Source organism: Aotus nancymaae, unplaced genomic scaffold (genome assembly GCF_030222135.1).
Source record: "Aotus nancymaae isolate 86718 unplaced genomic scaffold, 86718_ANA_hifiasm-v0.15.2.pri h1tg000028l, whole genome shotgun sequence".
In the NCBI taxonomy this organism is placed as follows: domain Eukaryota; kingdom Metazoa; phylum Chordata; class Mammalia; order Primates; family Aotidae; genus Aotus; species Aotus nancymaae.
This window is the reverse complement of record NW_026988441.1, coordinates 39878999-39894275: the sequence shown is the minus strand read 5'-3', so window position 1 is coordinate 39894275 and position 15277 is coordinate 39878999. Positions and strand designations below refer to the sequence as shown.

General features: G+C 54.2%; 1 protein-coding gene across 4 annotated transcripts; it reads right to left on the bottom strand.

Moving 5' to 3' along the window:
• Positions 1-212: 212 nt before the first annotated feature.
• On the bottom strand, positions 213-13427 carry STAP2 (signal transducing adaptor family member 2). 4 transcript variants are annotated; one of them, XM_064382068.1, is made up of 13 exons: positions 13224-13427; positions 8551-8622; positions 8275-8397; positions 7627-7683; positions 6477-6577; positions 5242-5376; positions 3771-3840; positions 3576-3678; positions 3395-3460; positions 1718-1888; positions 1532-1624; positions 625-699; positions 213-367 (listed from the first exon to the last, which is right to left on the bottom strand). In XM_064382068.1, the coding sequence occupies exons 1-13, from the start codon at positions 13323-13325 to the stop codon at positions 303-305; spliced, it is 1233 nt and encodes a 410-aa protein (XP_064238138.1). In that variant the 5' UTR covers positions 13326-13427; the 3' UTR covers positions 213-302. The 4 variants fall into 4 exon arrangements, with proteins under 4 accessions (XP_064238138.1, XP_064238137.1, XP_064238139.1 ...); XM_064382067.1 differs by lacking the exon at positions 213-367 and having other exon boundaries at positions 388-699; XM_064382069.1 differs by lacking the exons at positions 213-367; positions 3395-3460 and having other exon boundaries at positions 388-699.
• Positions 13428-15277: the final 1850 nt, after the last annotated feature.

Here is a 15277-nt window from a genome sequence, read left to right as displayed (position 1 = left end):
CCGCGGTGCTGGTTCTTTGGGCCTGGGTGGTCCTCTCTGGTGTGTGGCACTGGGACCTCAGCCTTCCCAGCTGTAAAATGGGTTTTTCTCCCAGGATATGGTGGTAGGTTTCACTGCACTAAGGGTCATTGGGAGTGAATGGGGCCATCCATAGGCAGACATCCAACGGACCCCTCGTCCCGTACTCCCCCAAGCCAAGCCAGACACATAGGTCCTGGGGTCAGAGTTTTAATCCTGGGAGAAACAATCTGGTCACTGAGCTGTGCCCTGGGACTGACCCACTGGTCCCCAGCATGTCCAAATCAGTGCTCCAGCGCTCGCCTCTTCTGCAGCTTCTTTTGTAGCTCTGCAGTCACGTCCGCCAGCCCTGGGGGTTCAGGAGTGGGGGCTGCAGCTGGCTTAGGAATCTCCAGTCCGTGCCCTGCCCCCGACAGCCACCCAGGACCAGCTATGGATTTGCAGGGCACAGTGCAACATGACAGTGTGCTCGAAAGCATTAGGAATTTCAAGACAGAGACAGCAGAGCCTTAAAAGGCAGGGCGTTCTGGAGTGTGGGGCCCCGCCTGACTGCATGGGTCACGCGCCTGGGAAGCCTGCCCCGCACAGACCCTGCAGACCCCTTACCCGGTGTGGGGAAGAGAGGCTGGGCTAAGCTGGCTGGCAGCTTCCTGGGCAAGCCACCATTAACGACTTTGGGCTCTGGAAGAGAAGACAGATGAGGCCAGGTGTGGTGGCTCACGCCTGTAATCCCAGCACTTTGGGAGGCTGAAGTGGGTGATCACTTGAGGTCAGGAGTTCGAGACCAGTCTGGGCAACATGGTGAAACCCCTTCTCTACTAAAAATATAAAAATTATATGGGCGTGATGGCGGGTGCCTGTAATCCCAGCTACTCAGGAGGCTGAGGCAGGAGAATCCCTTAAACCTGGGAGGCGGAGGTTGCAGTGAGCCAGTATTGCGCCACTGCACTCCAGCCTGGGTGACAGAGTGAGACTCCATCTCAAAACAAAACAATGGCTGGGCGCAGTGGCTCACGCCCGTAATCCCAGCACTTTGGGAGGCCGAGGTGGGCAGATCACGAGGTTAAGAGTTTGAGACCATCCTGGCAACATGGTAAAACCCCATCTCTATTAAAAATACAAAAATTAGCTGGGTGTGGTGGCACACACCTGTAGTCCCAGCTACTCAGGAGGCTGAGGCAGGAGAATTGCTTGAACCCAGGAGGCGGAGACTGCAGTGAGTCGAGATCTCACCACTGCACTCAAGCCTGGGCAACAGAGCGAGACTCCGTCTTCAACAACAGCAACAGAGACAGGTAAGAGTTGGCCGGGCGCGGTGGCTCACGCCTGTAATCCAAGCACTTTGGAGGCCGAGGCGGGCGGATCACCTGAGGTCGGAAGTTCAAGACCAGCCTGACCAACGTGGTGAAACCCTGTCTTTAAAAATTAAAAAATTAAAAATTAAAATTAAAAAAAGATAAGGGCTGAGGCTGGCTGGCCATCTGGTGAGGGAGGGATTGGGGGGGACCCCTACCTGGCTTGGGTCCAGTGGGTGGCTTTGGAGGCTTTGCAGGAGCCTTTGGCAACTTCTTCGGCTTCAGGATGAGCAGCCGACTGGAGGAAGCCACTGCGTGGACAAAAGTGTAATGTGTCACATCAGCTGTTAAGCTGTTCCCGCAGCCCCCCACCCCGGCTCTCAGCAGCTCTGCTCCCCACCCACCGTCTTGGTTCTCGTAGTCAACAGCTGGGGCATCCCCAATGGGGGTCACGTAGTTCTCTTCCTGGTCTGGTAGTGGGGGCAGTGGGGGTAATGGGGGCAGCTTGTCCTGGCTGGACACAGGCACGGATGCAGGAGGTGGCGGCTTGGGGCCACTTGTGCAGGGTGCAGGACCTGATGGGGAAAGTTAGTCAGCTGTCAAGACCCATGTCATACAGGGACATGGTGGGGGGGGTGGTCTGTGTGCATGACTGGAGACGGGCATGTGTCCCTGTGCGTGGTGGCTGACACCGGCAATCTCAGCATTTTGCTGGGCTGGGGTGGATGGATCACCTGAGGTCAGGGGTTGAAGACCAGCCTGGCCAATATGGTGAAACTCCATCTCTAATAAAAATATAAAAATTAGCCTGGCATGGTGGAGGGTGCCTGTAATCCCAGCTACTCAGCGGGCTGAGGCAGGAAAATCGCTTGAACCTGGGAGGCAAGGGTTGCAGTAAGCCAAGATTGGGCCACTGCACTGCAGCCTAGGTGACAGAGCGAGACTCTGTCTCAAAAAAAGAAAAAAAAAAAAATCTGGGCCGGGTGCGGTGGCTCATGCCTGTAATCCTAGCACTTTCGGAGACTCAGGCAGGTGGATCAGAAGGTCAGGAGCTCTAGACCAGCCTGACCAACATGGTGAAACCCCATCTCTACGAGACTCTGTCTCAAAAAAAAAAAGTATGTTTCCGTGTGGCATACACATGTACACTAATTGAATCTGCATAAGTCAAATCGAAGTGCACAGTTTATGCACACATGCCTGCTGTGTGTATACGTGCGTGACTGCACGCCCACTAAGGTATCTGCTTCAGTGCTTGTCTAGATGAGTGTTATGCCCATGTATCTATACGTGTCTGATTTTGTGCTTGTGCATGGAAGTGTCTGCATTATGTGCACATACAATTGTAGCATGAGACAGGTATATCTGTGCTATATAGTGTGTGTATATGACTGGAATTGGGGTACACGTGTATTTATCCATGTGTGGATCTATCATGCCTGCCACAAGTGTATGCCAGCTTCTAGCTAGGCAGGTGGCCACAGTTCGTGGATCATGCATGTGTGTGTGGATATGGCACTTGGGGGTCCCTGTATACGCCCAGTGCAGGGAAGACCAGACCACCCATCCTACTTTCCTTCCTAGTGTGTTTTCTGCCTCCTCCTCCCACTCCATAAACAGGACCGATTTCCACTTATTTACCAACACCCATCCAGATTCCTGGTCTCTAGGGGGCTACTGTTTGTCCAGGTGCACCCCCTGTCCCTTCAATCCCCATTTCTACCTAAGAAGATCCTTTGGGACCGTCTGCAAAGACCTCCCCTAGGAAGCTTTCCCTTCTCTGCCCCCATCTTCTCCCAAACTCTAGGTGCCTCTCTCCAGCCCAGGTTTTACCTCCACCGCAAATTCGACCCTACAGGATGAGGGTGTCTGTGTTTAGCTCGATCCACCATCCTACTCCACAAGCTGGGATCCTCCCCACCCCGCCCCCACACCCCGAAGGCAGGATCTGAGTCATTTCTGCCCCTGCAATTTTGTGAGCAACATCAGATACAAGCAATGCAGCCACCAAACTGAGGGGGTGTGGCTGGATGTGGGGTCCTCGATCCCTCCCACCTCGGCCCGCGGGGAGGGGACGTCACCTGGGCCCGGGGCGGAGGGCGCCACCCACACACTCTCGCCATTCTCCTTATCGGCTTCCACGTAGCCTGGAACAGAGAGGGCGGCCTGGAAGAAGCGGGGCGGCCAGGGCGGCCTCGTCCGTCCGGGCGGGGGCGGGAGAGGTGAGGACTGGGCCCCGGAACTCCCCGAAGCCGCACCCACCTAGCACCTTCTCGTAGTCCTCGTCAAACAGGAAGGGCACCAGCGCCTTTTTGGTGTGCGACACGAAATAGTTGACCACGGCGTCCAGGGAAGTACAAGAGAACTGGGGGCGAATAGTACAAGAGCGGTCAGGCTGCTGGAGAAGGGGCGCAGACCCCACAAAAGCACTTCTGGGGACTCCGGCCCGACGCTCACCGGCTCTTCCACGTCGATCACGTACTTGGTTCCCTCCCGCTTCACCTTATAATGCCGGACCACGTGCGTCCTGCGCAAGCAGAGAGTGAGTGAGGCGCTCAGCCCAGGCTCCCATATCGTCCCCCACCCCCGGGAAGGCCCGCCCCGACCCCAGGCTCCGCCCCCAATAGAAACGGGTCCAGACTGGCTCTGCCCCCAGAGAAGGCCCCGCCCCTGACTGGCTCCACCCCATCGAGGACCTAAGCCCCTCTATCCTCCCGGAGTACTGACTGCCCGTTCCCAGCTCTGCTCCCACAGAAGACCCCACCCCTGGTCTTGGCACCGCCTCCAGGGAGACCAGGCCAGACTGACACCACTTCAGAAAAGTCCAGCCCCTAATTTTGGCACCGCGCCCAGGGAGAACCAGGCCCTAAAGACTCCGCCCCGGGTAAGGCCCCGCCCCCTGCAATGGCTCCATCCCCAGGCCCCGACTCCACTTTACACATTGCCTTGCCTAACCTTGGACTGGGATTGAAAATTTGACTCCGTCCCCAGCGTGGCTCAGCCTCCACAGCCCTACTCAACTTTCAAAGGGTCACGGCCATGACTTTACCCATAGATCCTGACTCTATTCAAAGGGCCCATTCCCACCCCTGGATCTGACTTCATCCCCTCCAGAGGCCCAAACCCGGCCCCTGTCTACCTTAAGTTCTGGAGGAGCCGACCTTACCGAGGGATTTGAGTCTACCTACAGGTTGTCCCAGCTCCTAACCCTCCTAACCTGGCTGCTCCTGCAGAGGGGTCTGCAGCCCTGCCTGGGCTCTCCCTTCGCCCCTAGGCATTGACCCCGTACCTGGGACAGGGCCAACCTCAGGATCCCACAACCCCGGAGCTCTGATCCCGCCCCCAGCCCGCCTTGTCCAGCTCTGACTCTGCCCCAAGTCTCCAGTGCTCAGCTCTGGTCCGTCCTCAACCCGCCCAGCTGAGCTCTGACTACGCCTCCAGCCTCCACGCTCAGCTCTGACTCCGCCCCCAGTCTCCTCCGCTCAGCTGACTCCGCCCCCAACCCGCTCAGCTCAGCTCTGGCTCCACCCCTAGTCCCCTCCGCTCAGCTGACTCCATCCCCAGCTCGCCCATCATAGCTGCACAGCTGACTCCGACCCCAACCCGCCCAGTTGAGCTCTGACTCCGCCCCCAGTCTCCCCCGCTCAGCTCTGACTCCGCCCCCCAGTCCCCTCTGCTCAGCTGACTCCATCCCCAGCTCGCCCAGCACAGCTGCACAGCTGACTCCGCCCCCAGCCCGCCCAGCTCAGCTCTGACTCCGCCCCCAGCCTGCCCCGCTCAGCTCTGACTCCGCCCCCAATCTCCTCTCTAAGTTCAGGCTCCGCTGCAGGCCTATCCACTAGTGCAGGTCGAGCTCCGCCCCTGCTTCTGACCACACCCCCGCGCCCACCCTCCTCCCACCCAGGGTTCCCGAGATGCGCATGCGTACCCATTGTGCATCTGTCGCGTGGTGACCGACACGCCGTCCGCGCCGTCCCCGCTGGGCCGCAGCAGCAGGTTTCCGCACTCGGGATAGCGCTCTAGGAGCAGTTGCGCCTCCAGCCGGCTCACCTTCAGGAAGCACCTGTGGCGGGCCGCGTCAGCCACTCGTGACCCCGGAGACCAGGTCCGCTCTTCCGCACGTAAACCCCGCCTCCTCGGAGACCCAGCCCCATCTCCATCCCCTTCTCCTAGGCCCAGGAGACCCTGCCCTGCGCTCCAGACCCAGTCCTGCCTTTCTGTGTTTTTCTGTTTTGTTTTGTTTCTTTTTTTGAGACAGAGTTTCGCTCCTGTTGCCCAGGCTGGAGTGCAATAGGACGATCTCGACTCACTGCAACCTCCGTCTCCCGGGTTCGAGCGAGTCTCCTGCCTCAGTCTCCCGAGTAGTTGGGATTACAAGCATGCACCACCACACCCGGCTAATTTTTTAATTTTAAGTTGAGATGGGGTTTCACCATGTTGATCAGGCTGGTCTCGAACTCCCGATCTCAGGTGATCCGCCCGCCTCGGCCTCCCAAAGTGCTGGAATTACAGGCGTGAGCCACTGGGACTGGCCGAGTTTTTTTTTTTTTTTTTTTTTTTTAAAGAGACGGGGGCTCGCTATGTTGCCCCTGTTTGCTTTTGAATTGGGCCCAAGCAGTCTTCCCTTCTCGACCTCCCAAGGCGCTGAGATGACAGGAGCTAGCCACCGTGGACAGCCAGGCTCCTAATTCTGTCCCCGGAGATACAGCCCCATCCCCAAGGCACAGACCCAGGCCAGGGAGACCAAGCCGTACCTTGTAGGCACTTGGAGCCTTCCCTGGAGGCCCTGTCTGCCTCCCAAATCACGAAGAACCGCCCACAAAGACGATGCTCCGCCCCTCATCCAGGTCCCGCCTCTGGGGTCCTGGCTACGCCCTCCGGCAAATAACCCCTCCCCAGAGCCGCAGCCCCACCTTCTAGACACCAAGACTGACCTCCCCTCATCCTGCCCCCACTCCTCAGGCCTAGCCCCTCCTCTGAAGACACATTCAGTCCTCTAGGTCCCTAAACCCCCTCCTGGAGACCCTCCCCCACCTCCCAGCATGGGCCTTACCCTAATGCAGTCCTCATGCAAAATCCAAGACCCAGTTCACCGCCCACCCTCAGCCGCACACCCACCTCCTGCCCCATCCTGCAGACCCTCGGGACTGGCAGGGCACTCACGAGGGTGTCTCCAGTGCACGGCGTGCCTCCTCTTTAGCCAAGACTTCAGCCATCATGTATAGGTGTCCAGGAAGCAGGGTCAGGTTGGACGGGACACGGAGCTGAGGGGCGGGTGATCAAGGGACAGTGACCACACCCAGCTGGCCGTGAATGGACGGCTGTGCCCAAGTCACACAGTGACAAACTGAGGCCAGAGCTCAGAGCCATAAACTGACACCTTCGGAGGCAAAGAGGTCTTCCAGAGGGTGCAGAGGGGTTGCGTGAGAGTAGATGCTGGAATCTAGGGTTTCAAACAAAAGTCTCCAGGGGCCAGGCAGGTCTCAAACTCAATGGCTGCCAGGGCAAGCCAAGAAACAGGGAAATCAGACGCCTGTAATCCCAGCACTTTTGGAGGCTGAGGTGGGTGGATGGCTTGGGTGCAGGAGTTGGGAGACGAGCCTGGGCAGCATAGTGAGCCCTGCTCTACAAAAAAAAATTTTTTTTTTTTAAACAGAGTTTTGCTTTCCTTGCCCAGGCTGAAGTGCAATGGCGCGATCTCGGCTCACCGCAACCCCCGCCTACCGGGTTCAAGTGATTCTCTTTCCTCAGTCTCCCGAGTAGCTGGAATTACAGGCATGTGCCACCACGCCCAACTAATTTTGTATTTTTAGTACAGATGGGGTTTCTCCATGTTGGTCAGGCTGGTCTTGAACTTCTGACCTCAGGTGATCCACCCACCTCGGCCTCCCAAAGTGCTGGGATTACAGGTGTGAGCCACCGCACCCGGCCCTTGCTCTACAAAAAATTTTAAAAATTAGTCAGATGTGGTGACCTGTGCCTGTAGTCCCATCTACTTGGGAGGCTGAAGCAGGAGGACTGCTTGAGCCTCGTTGCTGGAGGCTGCAGTGAGCTATGATCATACCACTGCACTCCAGCCTGGTCAACAGAGCAAGACCCTGTCTCAAAAAAAATAATAATAAAATAAGAAATACGACTGGTCACTGTGGCTCACACCTGTAATCCCAGCATCTTGGGATCCCAGGCAGGCGGATCACTTGAGGTCAGGAGTTTGAGACCAGTCTGGTCAAAATGGCGAAACTGGGATTGTTTGGAGAGTGAAGGATGGTAAAAAGAGAACGGGAGAGAGGGCGCAGAAAGCCGCTGCTCTTACCTCCACCACTGTCAAGATGAAGCCCTTCCACATCTCTCGACACTCCAAGGTTTCTACCTGTGGAACAAAAGAAAGAAAAGAATCATGTCACTGAGCCTCAGTCTCCTCATCTATGAAATGGAACTGGGGCACTTAAAAGGGCTATTTTCTTTCTTTTTTTTTTGAGACGGAGTTTCGCTCTTGTTACCCAGGCTGGAGTGCAATGGCGCGATCTCGGCTCACCGCAACCTCTGCCTCCTGGGTTCAGGCAATTCTCCTGCCTCAGCCTCCTGAGTAGCTGGGATTACAGGCACGCGCCACCATGCCCAGCTAATTTTTTGTATTTTTTGTAATCCCAGCTACTCGAGAGGCTGAGGCAGGAGAATCGCTTGAACCCAGGAGGCAGAGGTTGCAGGGAGCCGAGATTGTACCACTGCACTCCAGCCTCGGCAACAGAGTGAGACTCCCTCTCCAAAAACAAGAATAATAATTGAAATAAAATAAACCCTCCCGTAGCACCCAGCTCCTTTGGGGTCAAGACCTAAGTCTTACCCGGGACCCACAGGGCCCTGTGCTACCTGCCCCTGCGTGGTTGGCACAATGGAGGGGGAGCATTTAAGCATCTTCTGCCAGCACCTCCTCTCCCCACCCCTCCACCAAGGAACCTACCTTGAACTTGATCTCCTGATTCCGGAGAACCAGGCAGAAGTGGGTGCCAGGGTCACGTGAGCTTCCCCAGGGAATCTCGTCTGTGAGTTTCTCAAATGCTCCCAGGTTTAGCTTCTCCACGTGCTGAGGGCACAGAAGCAAGGGTCTGGCTCCAGTTCTTTGGCCTCCAGGCCCCCGGATGATGTAGCAGCCGCCTTGGCCTCACCATCAACATTGCCTGCTTGGTCTCTGGGGTCAAGGGAAGGCCAGCTCTGGAGCCTCCATTCCCATCCTTACCTGGAAGTCCCGGTTGCTGTTGTAGAAATAAATGGTGAGACCCTGGAGGCCTGCCCAGAACTTCTTGTAATCCTGGGGACCAGAAGTGCAGAAAGAGGAGGTGAGGGGCAAAGCTGAGGGCCTCTCACGTACTCATCCTGCCTCAGGACCTTTGCACTGGCTGTGCTTCAGGGCCTCTCATGTACTCATCCTGCCTCAGGACCTTTGCACTGGCTGTGCTCTCTAACCCACTCTGCCCCTAGATCTTCGTCACCTCCTGCCTTGCATTTCTGATCAAATGTTGGCTTCTCAGGAAGACCCTCCCTGAGACGGCCCAGCTTCTGGGTATCTGTTTTCCTCTGAGAAAGGACCAAATGGAACCTTGATGTGATTTGGGACCCCGAGCAGCTCCCCCAGTCTATGGAGATGGGGGTTCCAGGGGTAAGTTGAACTAACTGGTTTAATGATGTCCCATCCATCTTCCATCATCCAGCTACCCATAGCCATCTATGTTATCATCCACCCACCATCCATCTAACCACCCACCCATCCACACACCCATCATCCAGTTATCCATCCATCTACCCACCCATTCATCCACCTACCATTCACACATCCATTCATCCATTCATCTATCCATCTACCCACCATCCACCCACTCATCCATCCATCCATCACACCCATCCATCCGTTATCCATCCATTCATCATCCATCCATCCACTCATTCATCCATCCATCCATTACCCACCATCCGTCATCCGTCCATCATCCATCCATTCATCTATCCATCCCTCCATCATCTGTCTATCCATTATCCACCCATGTATCCATCTACCCACCATCCACCCAGTCATCCATCCATCCATCACCCCAATCCATCCATCATTCATCTCTCCATCCCTCCATCATCTATCCATCCATTATTCACCCATGCATCCATCTACCTACCATTCACCCATCCATTCATCTAACCATCTACCTGCCATCTATCCACTCATCCATCCATCCATCACCCTCCATCCATCCAGTCATCCATACATTCACTCATCCATTTGTCCACCCCCATCCATCATTCATCCATCATCCATTCATCCACTCATTCATCCATCCATACATCACCCACCATCCATCCAGTCATTCATACATTCACTCATCCATTTGTCCACCCACCCATCCATCCACTCATCTGTCCATCCCTCCATCATCTGTCCATCCATTATCCACCCATGCATCCATCCACCTACCATTCACCCATCCATTCATCTAACCATCTACCCGCCATCCACCCACTCATCCATCCATCCATCACCCCCCATCCATCCATCATTTATCCATCATCCATCCATTCATCACCCACCATCCATCCAGTCATCCATCTATCCACTCATCCATTTGTCCACCCACCCATTCATCCACTCATCCATCCATCCTTCCATCATCTGTCCATCCATCTATCTGCCCACTCATCCACCATCTACCCATCCATTCATCCACCCAGCCACTCATCTATCCATCCCTCATCCATCCTTACACTCATCCATCCATCCATCCATCATCCATCTACCCATCCATGTGCCCAATCATCCATCCATCCATCCATCCATCCACCCACTTGTGTATGCACTCATCCATCCACCCACACATCCTCTCAGCCACCATCCAGCCCACATCTATCCATTCACCAAGCCTCTGCCCATCCCCCATTCATCCCCCCATCTACCCATCCGTCTTTCCATCGGTAGACACACACGCAGATACACACATGCATGTACCTAACATTTACTGAAGGCCTCCTTCGTGCCAGCCCTGCTGCAGGCACTGGGACTAGAGCAGTACAGGATTAAACACCGGATTACCAGTTACCATATTGCTTCGTCATGTGCCCACGATGTGCTGTTGGGCAAGTTGTTTGAGCTATCTTTGTCTCAGTTTCCCCAGCTGTAAAATGGCGATGATAATGGTACCAACTTTGGAGGATCTCGTGAGCATTAGGTGAGTTTCTACATGGGAAGCACCCAGGCCTGCGCTGAGTCAAGTCGTCAGCATGTGAGCTGGGACTACAGCCCTATCTCCCCTATTTCATAAGACAGAAAGCTGAGGCTCAAAGATTAAGTCACTTGCATAAGGCCTGGGAGTAAAGAAAGTGTGGAGCTGGGATTAGAACCTGGGTCTTCTGGATTCGGACTCATGATCTTCTCTTTTTTTTTTTTTTTTGGCGGGGGAGATAGTCTTGCTCTGTCGCCCAGACTGGAGTGCAGTGGCACCATCTCAGCTCTCTGCAACCTCCTCCTCCTGGGTTCAAGTGATTCTTTTGCCTCTGCCTCCTGAGTAGCTGAGATTACAGGTGCTCACCACCACACCCAGCCAATATTTATATTTATATTTATTTAATTTTTGTATTTTTAGTAGAGACGGGATTTCACCATGTGGGCCAGGATGGTCTCGGTCTCTTGACCTCGTGATCCGCTCACCTCGGCCTCCCAAAGTGCTGGGATTATAGGCTTGAGCTACCGCGCCTGGCCCTATTTTTATTTTTATTTTATTTTATTTTTCTTTTTTTTTTTTGAGACGTAGTTTCGCTCTTGATACCCAGGCTGGAGTGCAATGGCGCGATCTCGGCTCACCGCAACCTCCGCCTCCTGGGTTCAGGCAATTCTCCTGCCTCAGCCTCCTGAGTAGCTGGGATTACAGACACGCGCCACCGTGCCCAGCTAATTTTTTGTATTAGTAGAGACGGGGTTTCACCATGTTGACCAGGATGGTCTCGATCTCTTGACCTCGTGATCCACCCGCCTCGGCCTCCCAAAGTGCTGGGATTACAGGCTTGAGCCACCGCGCCCGGCCTTTATTTTTATTTTCTATATTTATTTGTTTATTTTTGTCTTGAGACAGAGTCTCACTCTGTCGCCCAGGCTGGAGTGCGGTGGCGCAATCTTGGCTCACTGCAACCTACACCTCCCAAGTTCAAGTGATTCTCCTGCCTCAGCCTCCCAAGTAGCTAGGACTACAGGCGCCCGCCACCACGCTGGGCTAATTACTGTATTTTTAGTAGGAACAGGATTTCACCCTTTTGGCCAGCTGGTCCTGAACCCCTGACCTCAAGTGATCCACCCACCTCGGCCTCCCAAGGGCTGGGATTATAGGCATGAGCCACCACGCCTGGCCTAATTTTTGTATTTTTAGTAGAGACAGGGTTTCACCATGTTGGCCAAGCAGGTCTAGAATTCCTGACCTGAAGTGATTTGCCGGCCTCGGCCTCCCAAAGTGTTGAATTACAGGCGTGAGCCACCGCTCCCAGCCCCGTGATCTTTCCTAACCACAACGATCTAGCGCCTCCAGAGGACTTGTTGGTTGGGGAGGATTTGGACGCATGGAGGTAGAAGGAAAGTTCACTCCACTATAGGTAAGGGAAGCTCAGGGCAGAGGCAGGGCATGGGCAGGGAGGAGCTGGGGGTGTTTGTGTTGGTCTGTATCAGAAAATGAGGCAGGTGCAGTAGCTCACTTCTCTAATACCAGCACTTTGGGAGGCTGAGGCAGGAGGATCGCTTGAGGCCAGTAGTTCAAGACCAGCCTGGGCAACATAGCCAGACCGTCATCTCTACAAAAAAAAAATTAGGCCAGGTGTGGTGGCTCACTCCTATAATCCCAACACTTTGGGAGGCTAAGGTGGGCGGATTGCCTGAGGTCAGGAGTTCGAGACCGGCCTGGCCAACATGGTGAAATGCCGTCTCTACTAAAAATACAAAAATTATCAGGGCATGATGACTGGTGTCTGTAATCTCAGCTACTCGGGAGACTGAGGCACAAGAATCTCTTGAACTTGGGATGTTGAGGTTGCAGTCAGCAGAGAGCGTGCCATTGCACTCCAGCCTGGGCAACAGAGCGAGACTGTGTCGCAAAAATAAAATAAAATAAATTAATTAAAAATTAGCAAGGAAAGGTGGCCACACTTGTAGTGCCAGCTACTCAGGAGGCTGGGGTGGGAGGATCACTTGAGCCCAGGGGTTTGAGGCTACAGTAAGACATGATCGTGCCATTGCACTCCAGCCTGGCTGACAGAGCAACTCTGTCTCTAAAGGAAAGAAGGAAAGAAAATGAATTTGGGGCATGGGGAGGGAAAGATGGGGCCTTAGGAGGAATGGAGGGGCTGGGACTTCATTCTGAGGAAGACATAAACACACACACACACACACACACATGCGCATTTTCCATGGCCACTATCTGTCCTGTGGAATGTGGCCCCCACCAGTTCTTACTGTCCTCACTTGTCACCTGTCCTGGCGTTGACCCCAGCCGCTGAGGTTCACGGAGTTTGTTCTGGGCTGGGAGGGGGAGGAAGCTGGGGAGTCAGAGGGCTCCCCGTTTCCTGGAGGAAGTCCCTGGTCTTGTTTGTGTTCAAGAGAGTGATCCAGAGACAAAAGCAAAGCTTGAGACAGAGAGAGAGAGAAAGACTGAGACAGACCGGGCCAGGGAGAGAGGAAGAGAAAAAGAAACCAAATCCGAAGACCCACGGAGACAGATAGAGACACGCGCAGATCGACAGATGGCCAGAATCCTCCCCAGCCCACAGCACGTGCCCTGCCCCATCCGGCACCCACCCCGCCCCCCTTGGCAAGTGGGGAGACTGGGGCTCAGAGAGGTATTGCAACTGCCCGCAGTGGCCCAGCAGGGCCAGTCCCCTACCCTACCTTACCCGGTCACAGGGCGCCTTCTTCTCTAGAAAGCTCTCATAGTAGTGTGAAGGCAGGACACCCTTGGGTCTGGGGACCCGGGGTGGCCTCAGGGCAGAGGCCATGTCGGGACCAGGGTCTTCCTCCTGGCCTCTCCTTGCAGTGGGTGTCCCAGCTGGGCCGGGAAGCTGAGAAACAGGTTCCAGGGGAGTTTCCCCTCCTCTGTCTGCCCGTCAACTCCCTCCCCTGCCAGGGCTGGGCGGAGGCTGAACCAGGCAGGTCCAGTGATCCTAGGGAAATCCCGGCCTCTCCGGCATGGAACTGAGAACAGAGAGAAAGTATGAGGCTGCCCGAATGGGAGAATAATATTGGCTGTATCTGCAAAGACAGGGACATGGTCTTTCTCTTCGTTTATTTATTTATTATTTTATTTTTATGTTTGTTTGTTTGTTTTGAGATGGAGTCTCACTCTGTCACCCAGGCTGGAGCGCAGTGGTGTGATCTCGGCTCACTGCAACCTCTGCCTCCCAGGTTCAAGCAATTCTCCTGCCTCAGCCTCCCGAGTAGCTGGGACTACAGGCACGCGCCACCATGCCCTGCTAATTTTTGTATTTTTAGTAGAGACAGGGTTTCATCATATTGGGTGAGGAAGGTCTCGATCTCCTGACGTTGTGATCCACCCACCTCGTCTTCCCAAAGTGCTGGGATTACAGGGGTGAGCCACCGCGCCCGGCCCTTATTTTACTTTTTTCAGGATGAGTTTTCACTATGTTGCCCAGGCTGGAGTACAGTGGGGCGATCGTGAGTCTCTGTAGCCTCGACCTCCCAGGCTCAAGCGATCTTCCAGCCTCAGCCTCCAGAGTAGGTGGCATGACCGCTGCATGCCACCATGCCCGGCTAATTTATCACTTAGTAGACACAGGTTCTTGCTATGTTGCCCAGGCTGGTCTTGAACTCTTGGGCTCAAGTGATCCTCCAGTCTGGACCTCCCAAAATGCTGGGGTTACGGGTGTGTGCCACTGTGCCTGGCGTCCATCTTCGATCTTCAAACCTCTTTGCCATGTATCCTAATATATTCACAGATTTTGAGGATTGGGGTGTGGATATCTTTAGGGGACCATTATTTTGCCTACTACAGCCTGTTAAATACGGCGGACAATCGATTAATTTTGGAATACTGAACCAGTCCTGTGTCCCTGGAGTAAACCCACTTGTTACGGTGTGTAATTCCTTTGCTGTATTGCTGAGTTGTATTTTCTAATATTTTGTTAAGGATTTTTGCATGTATTCATGAGGGATGTGGGTGGAGCCTGCTTGCTTTCTACCGTTTTTATCTGGTTTTGGGTATCAGGGTCATAGTTCCATATAATGAACTGGGAAGTGACCTCTTCCATTTTCTGGAAGAGATTTTGTGAAATTGGTGTTAATTCTTCTTTGAACCTTTGGCAGAATTCCTTAGTGAAACCATCTGGGCTTGGAGATTGCATTTTTGGGAGTTTTAATATTACAAGGTCAATTTCCTTAATTTACCAGGGCTGGACTGCCTGGGTTTTGTACACACAGCAGAACAGGTGTTTTAGAAACCACAGAAGGGCCGTGGGACTCTGGACGACGTGTTCGTCCACGGAGCTGCCCGATGAAGCTGAGAGTATCAGCCGTACTAAGCAAGGTCAGAGCAGTTAGCTTTTGTTTTCAGGCAGGGTTTCGCTCCTTTTTAGCTGGGATTACAGGTGCCCGGCATCACTCCCAGCTAATTTTCGTGTTTTTTAGTAGAAATGGAGTTTCAGCTGGGCGCGGTGGCTCACGCCTATAATCCCAACACTTTGGGAGGCCAAGGTGGGCGGATCACGAGGTCAGGAGATTGAGACCATCATTGCCAACATAGTGAAATCCCGTCTCTACTAAAAAATACAAAAAAAAAAAAAAAAAAAAAAAAAAAATTAGCTGGGCATAGGGGCACACGCCTGTAGTCCCAGCTGCTAGGGAGGCTAAGGCAGGGGAATAGCCTGAACCTAGGAGGTGGAGGTTGCAGTGAGCCGAGATCCTCACCACTGCACTCCAGCCCGGCAACAGAGGG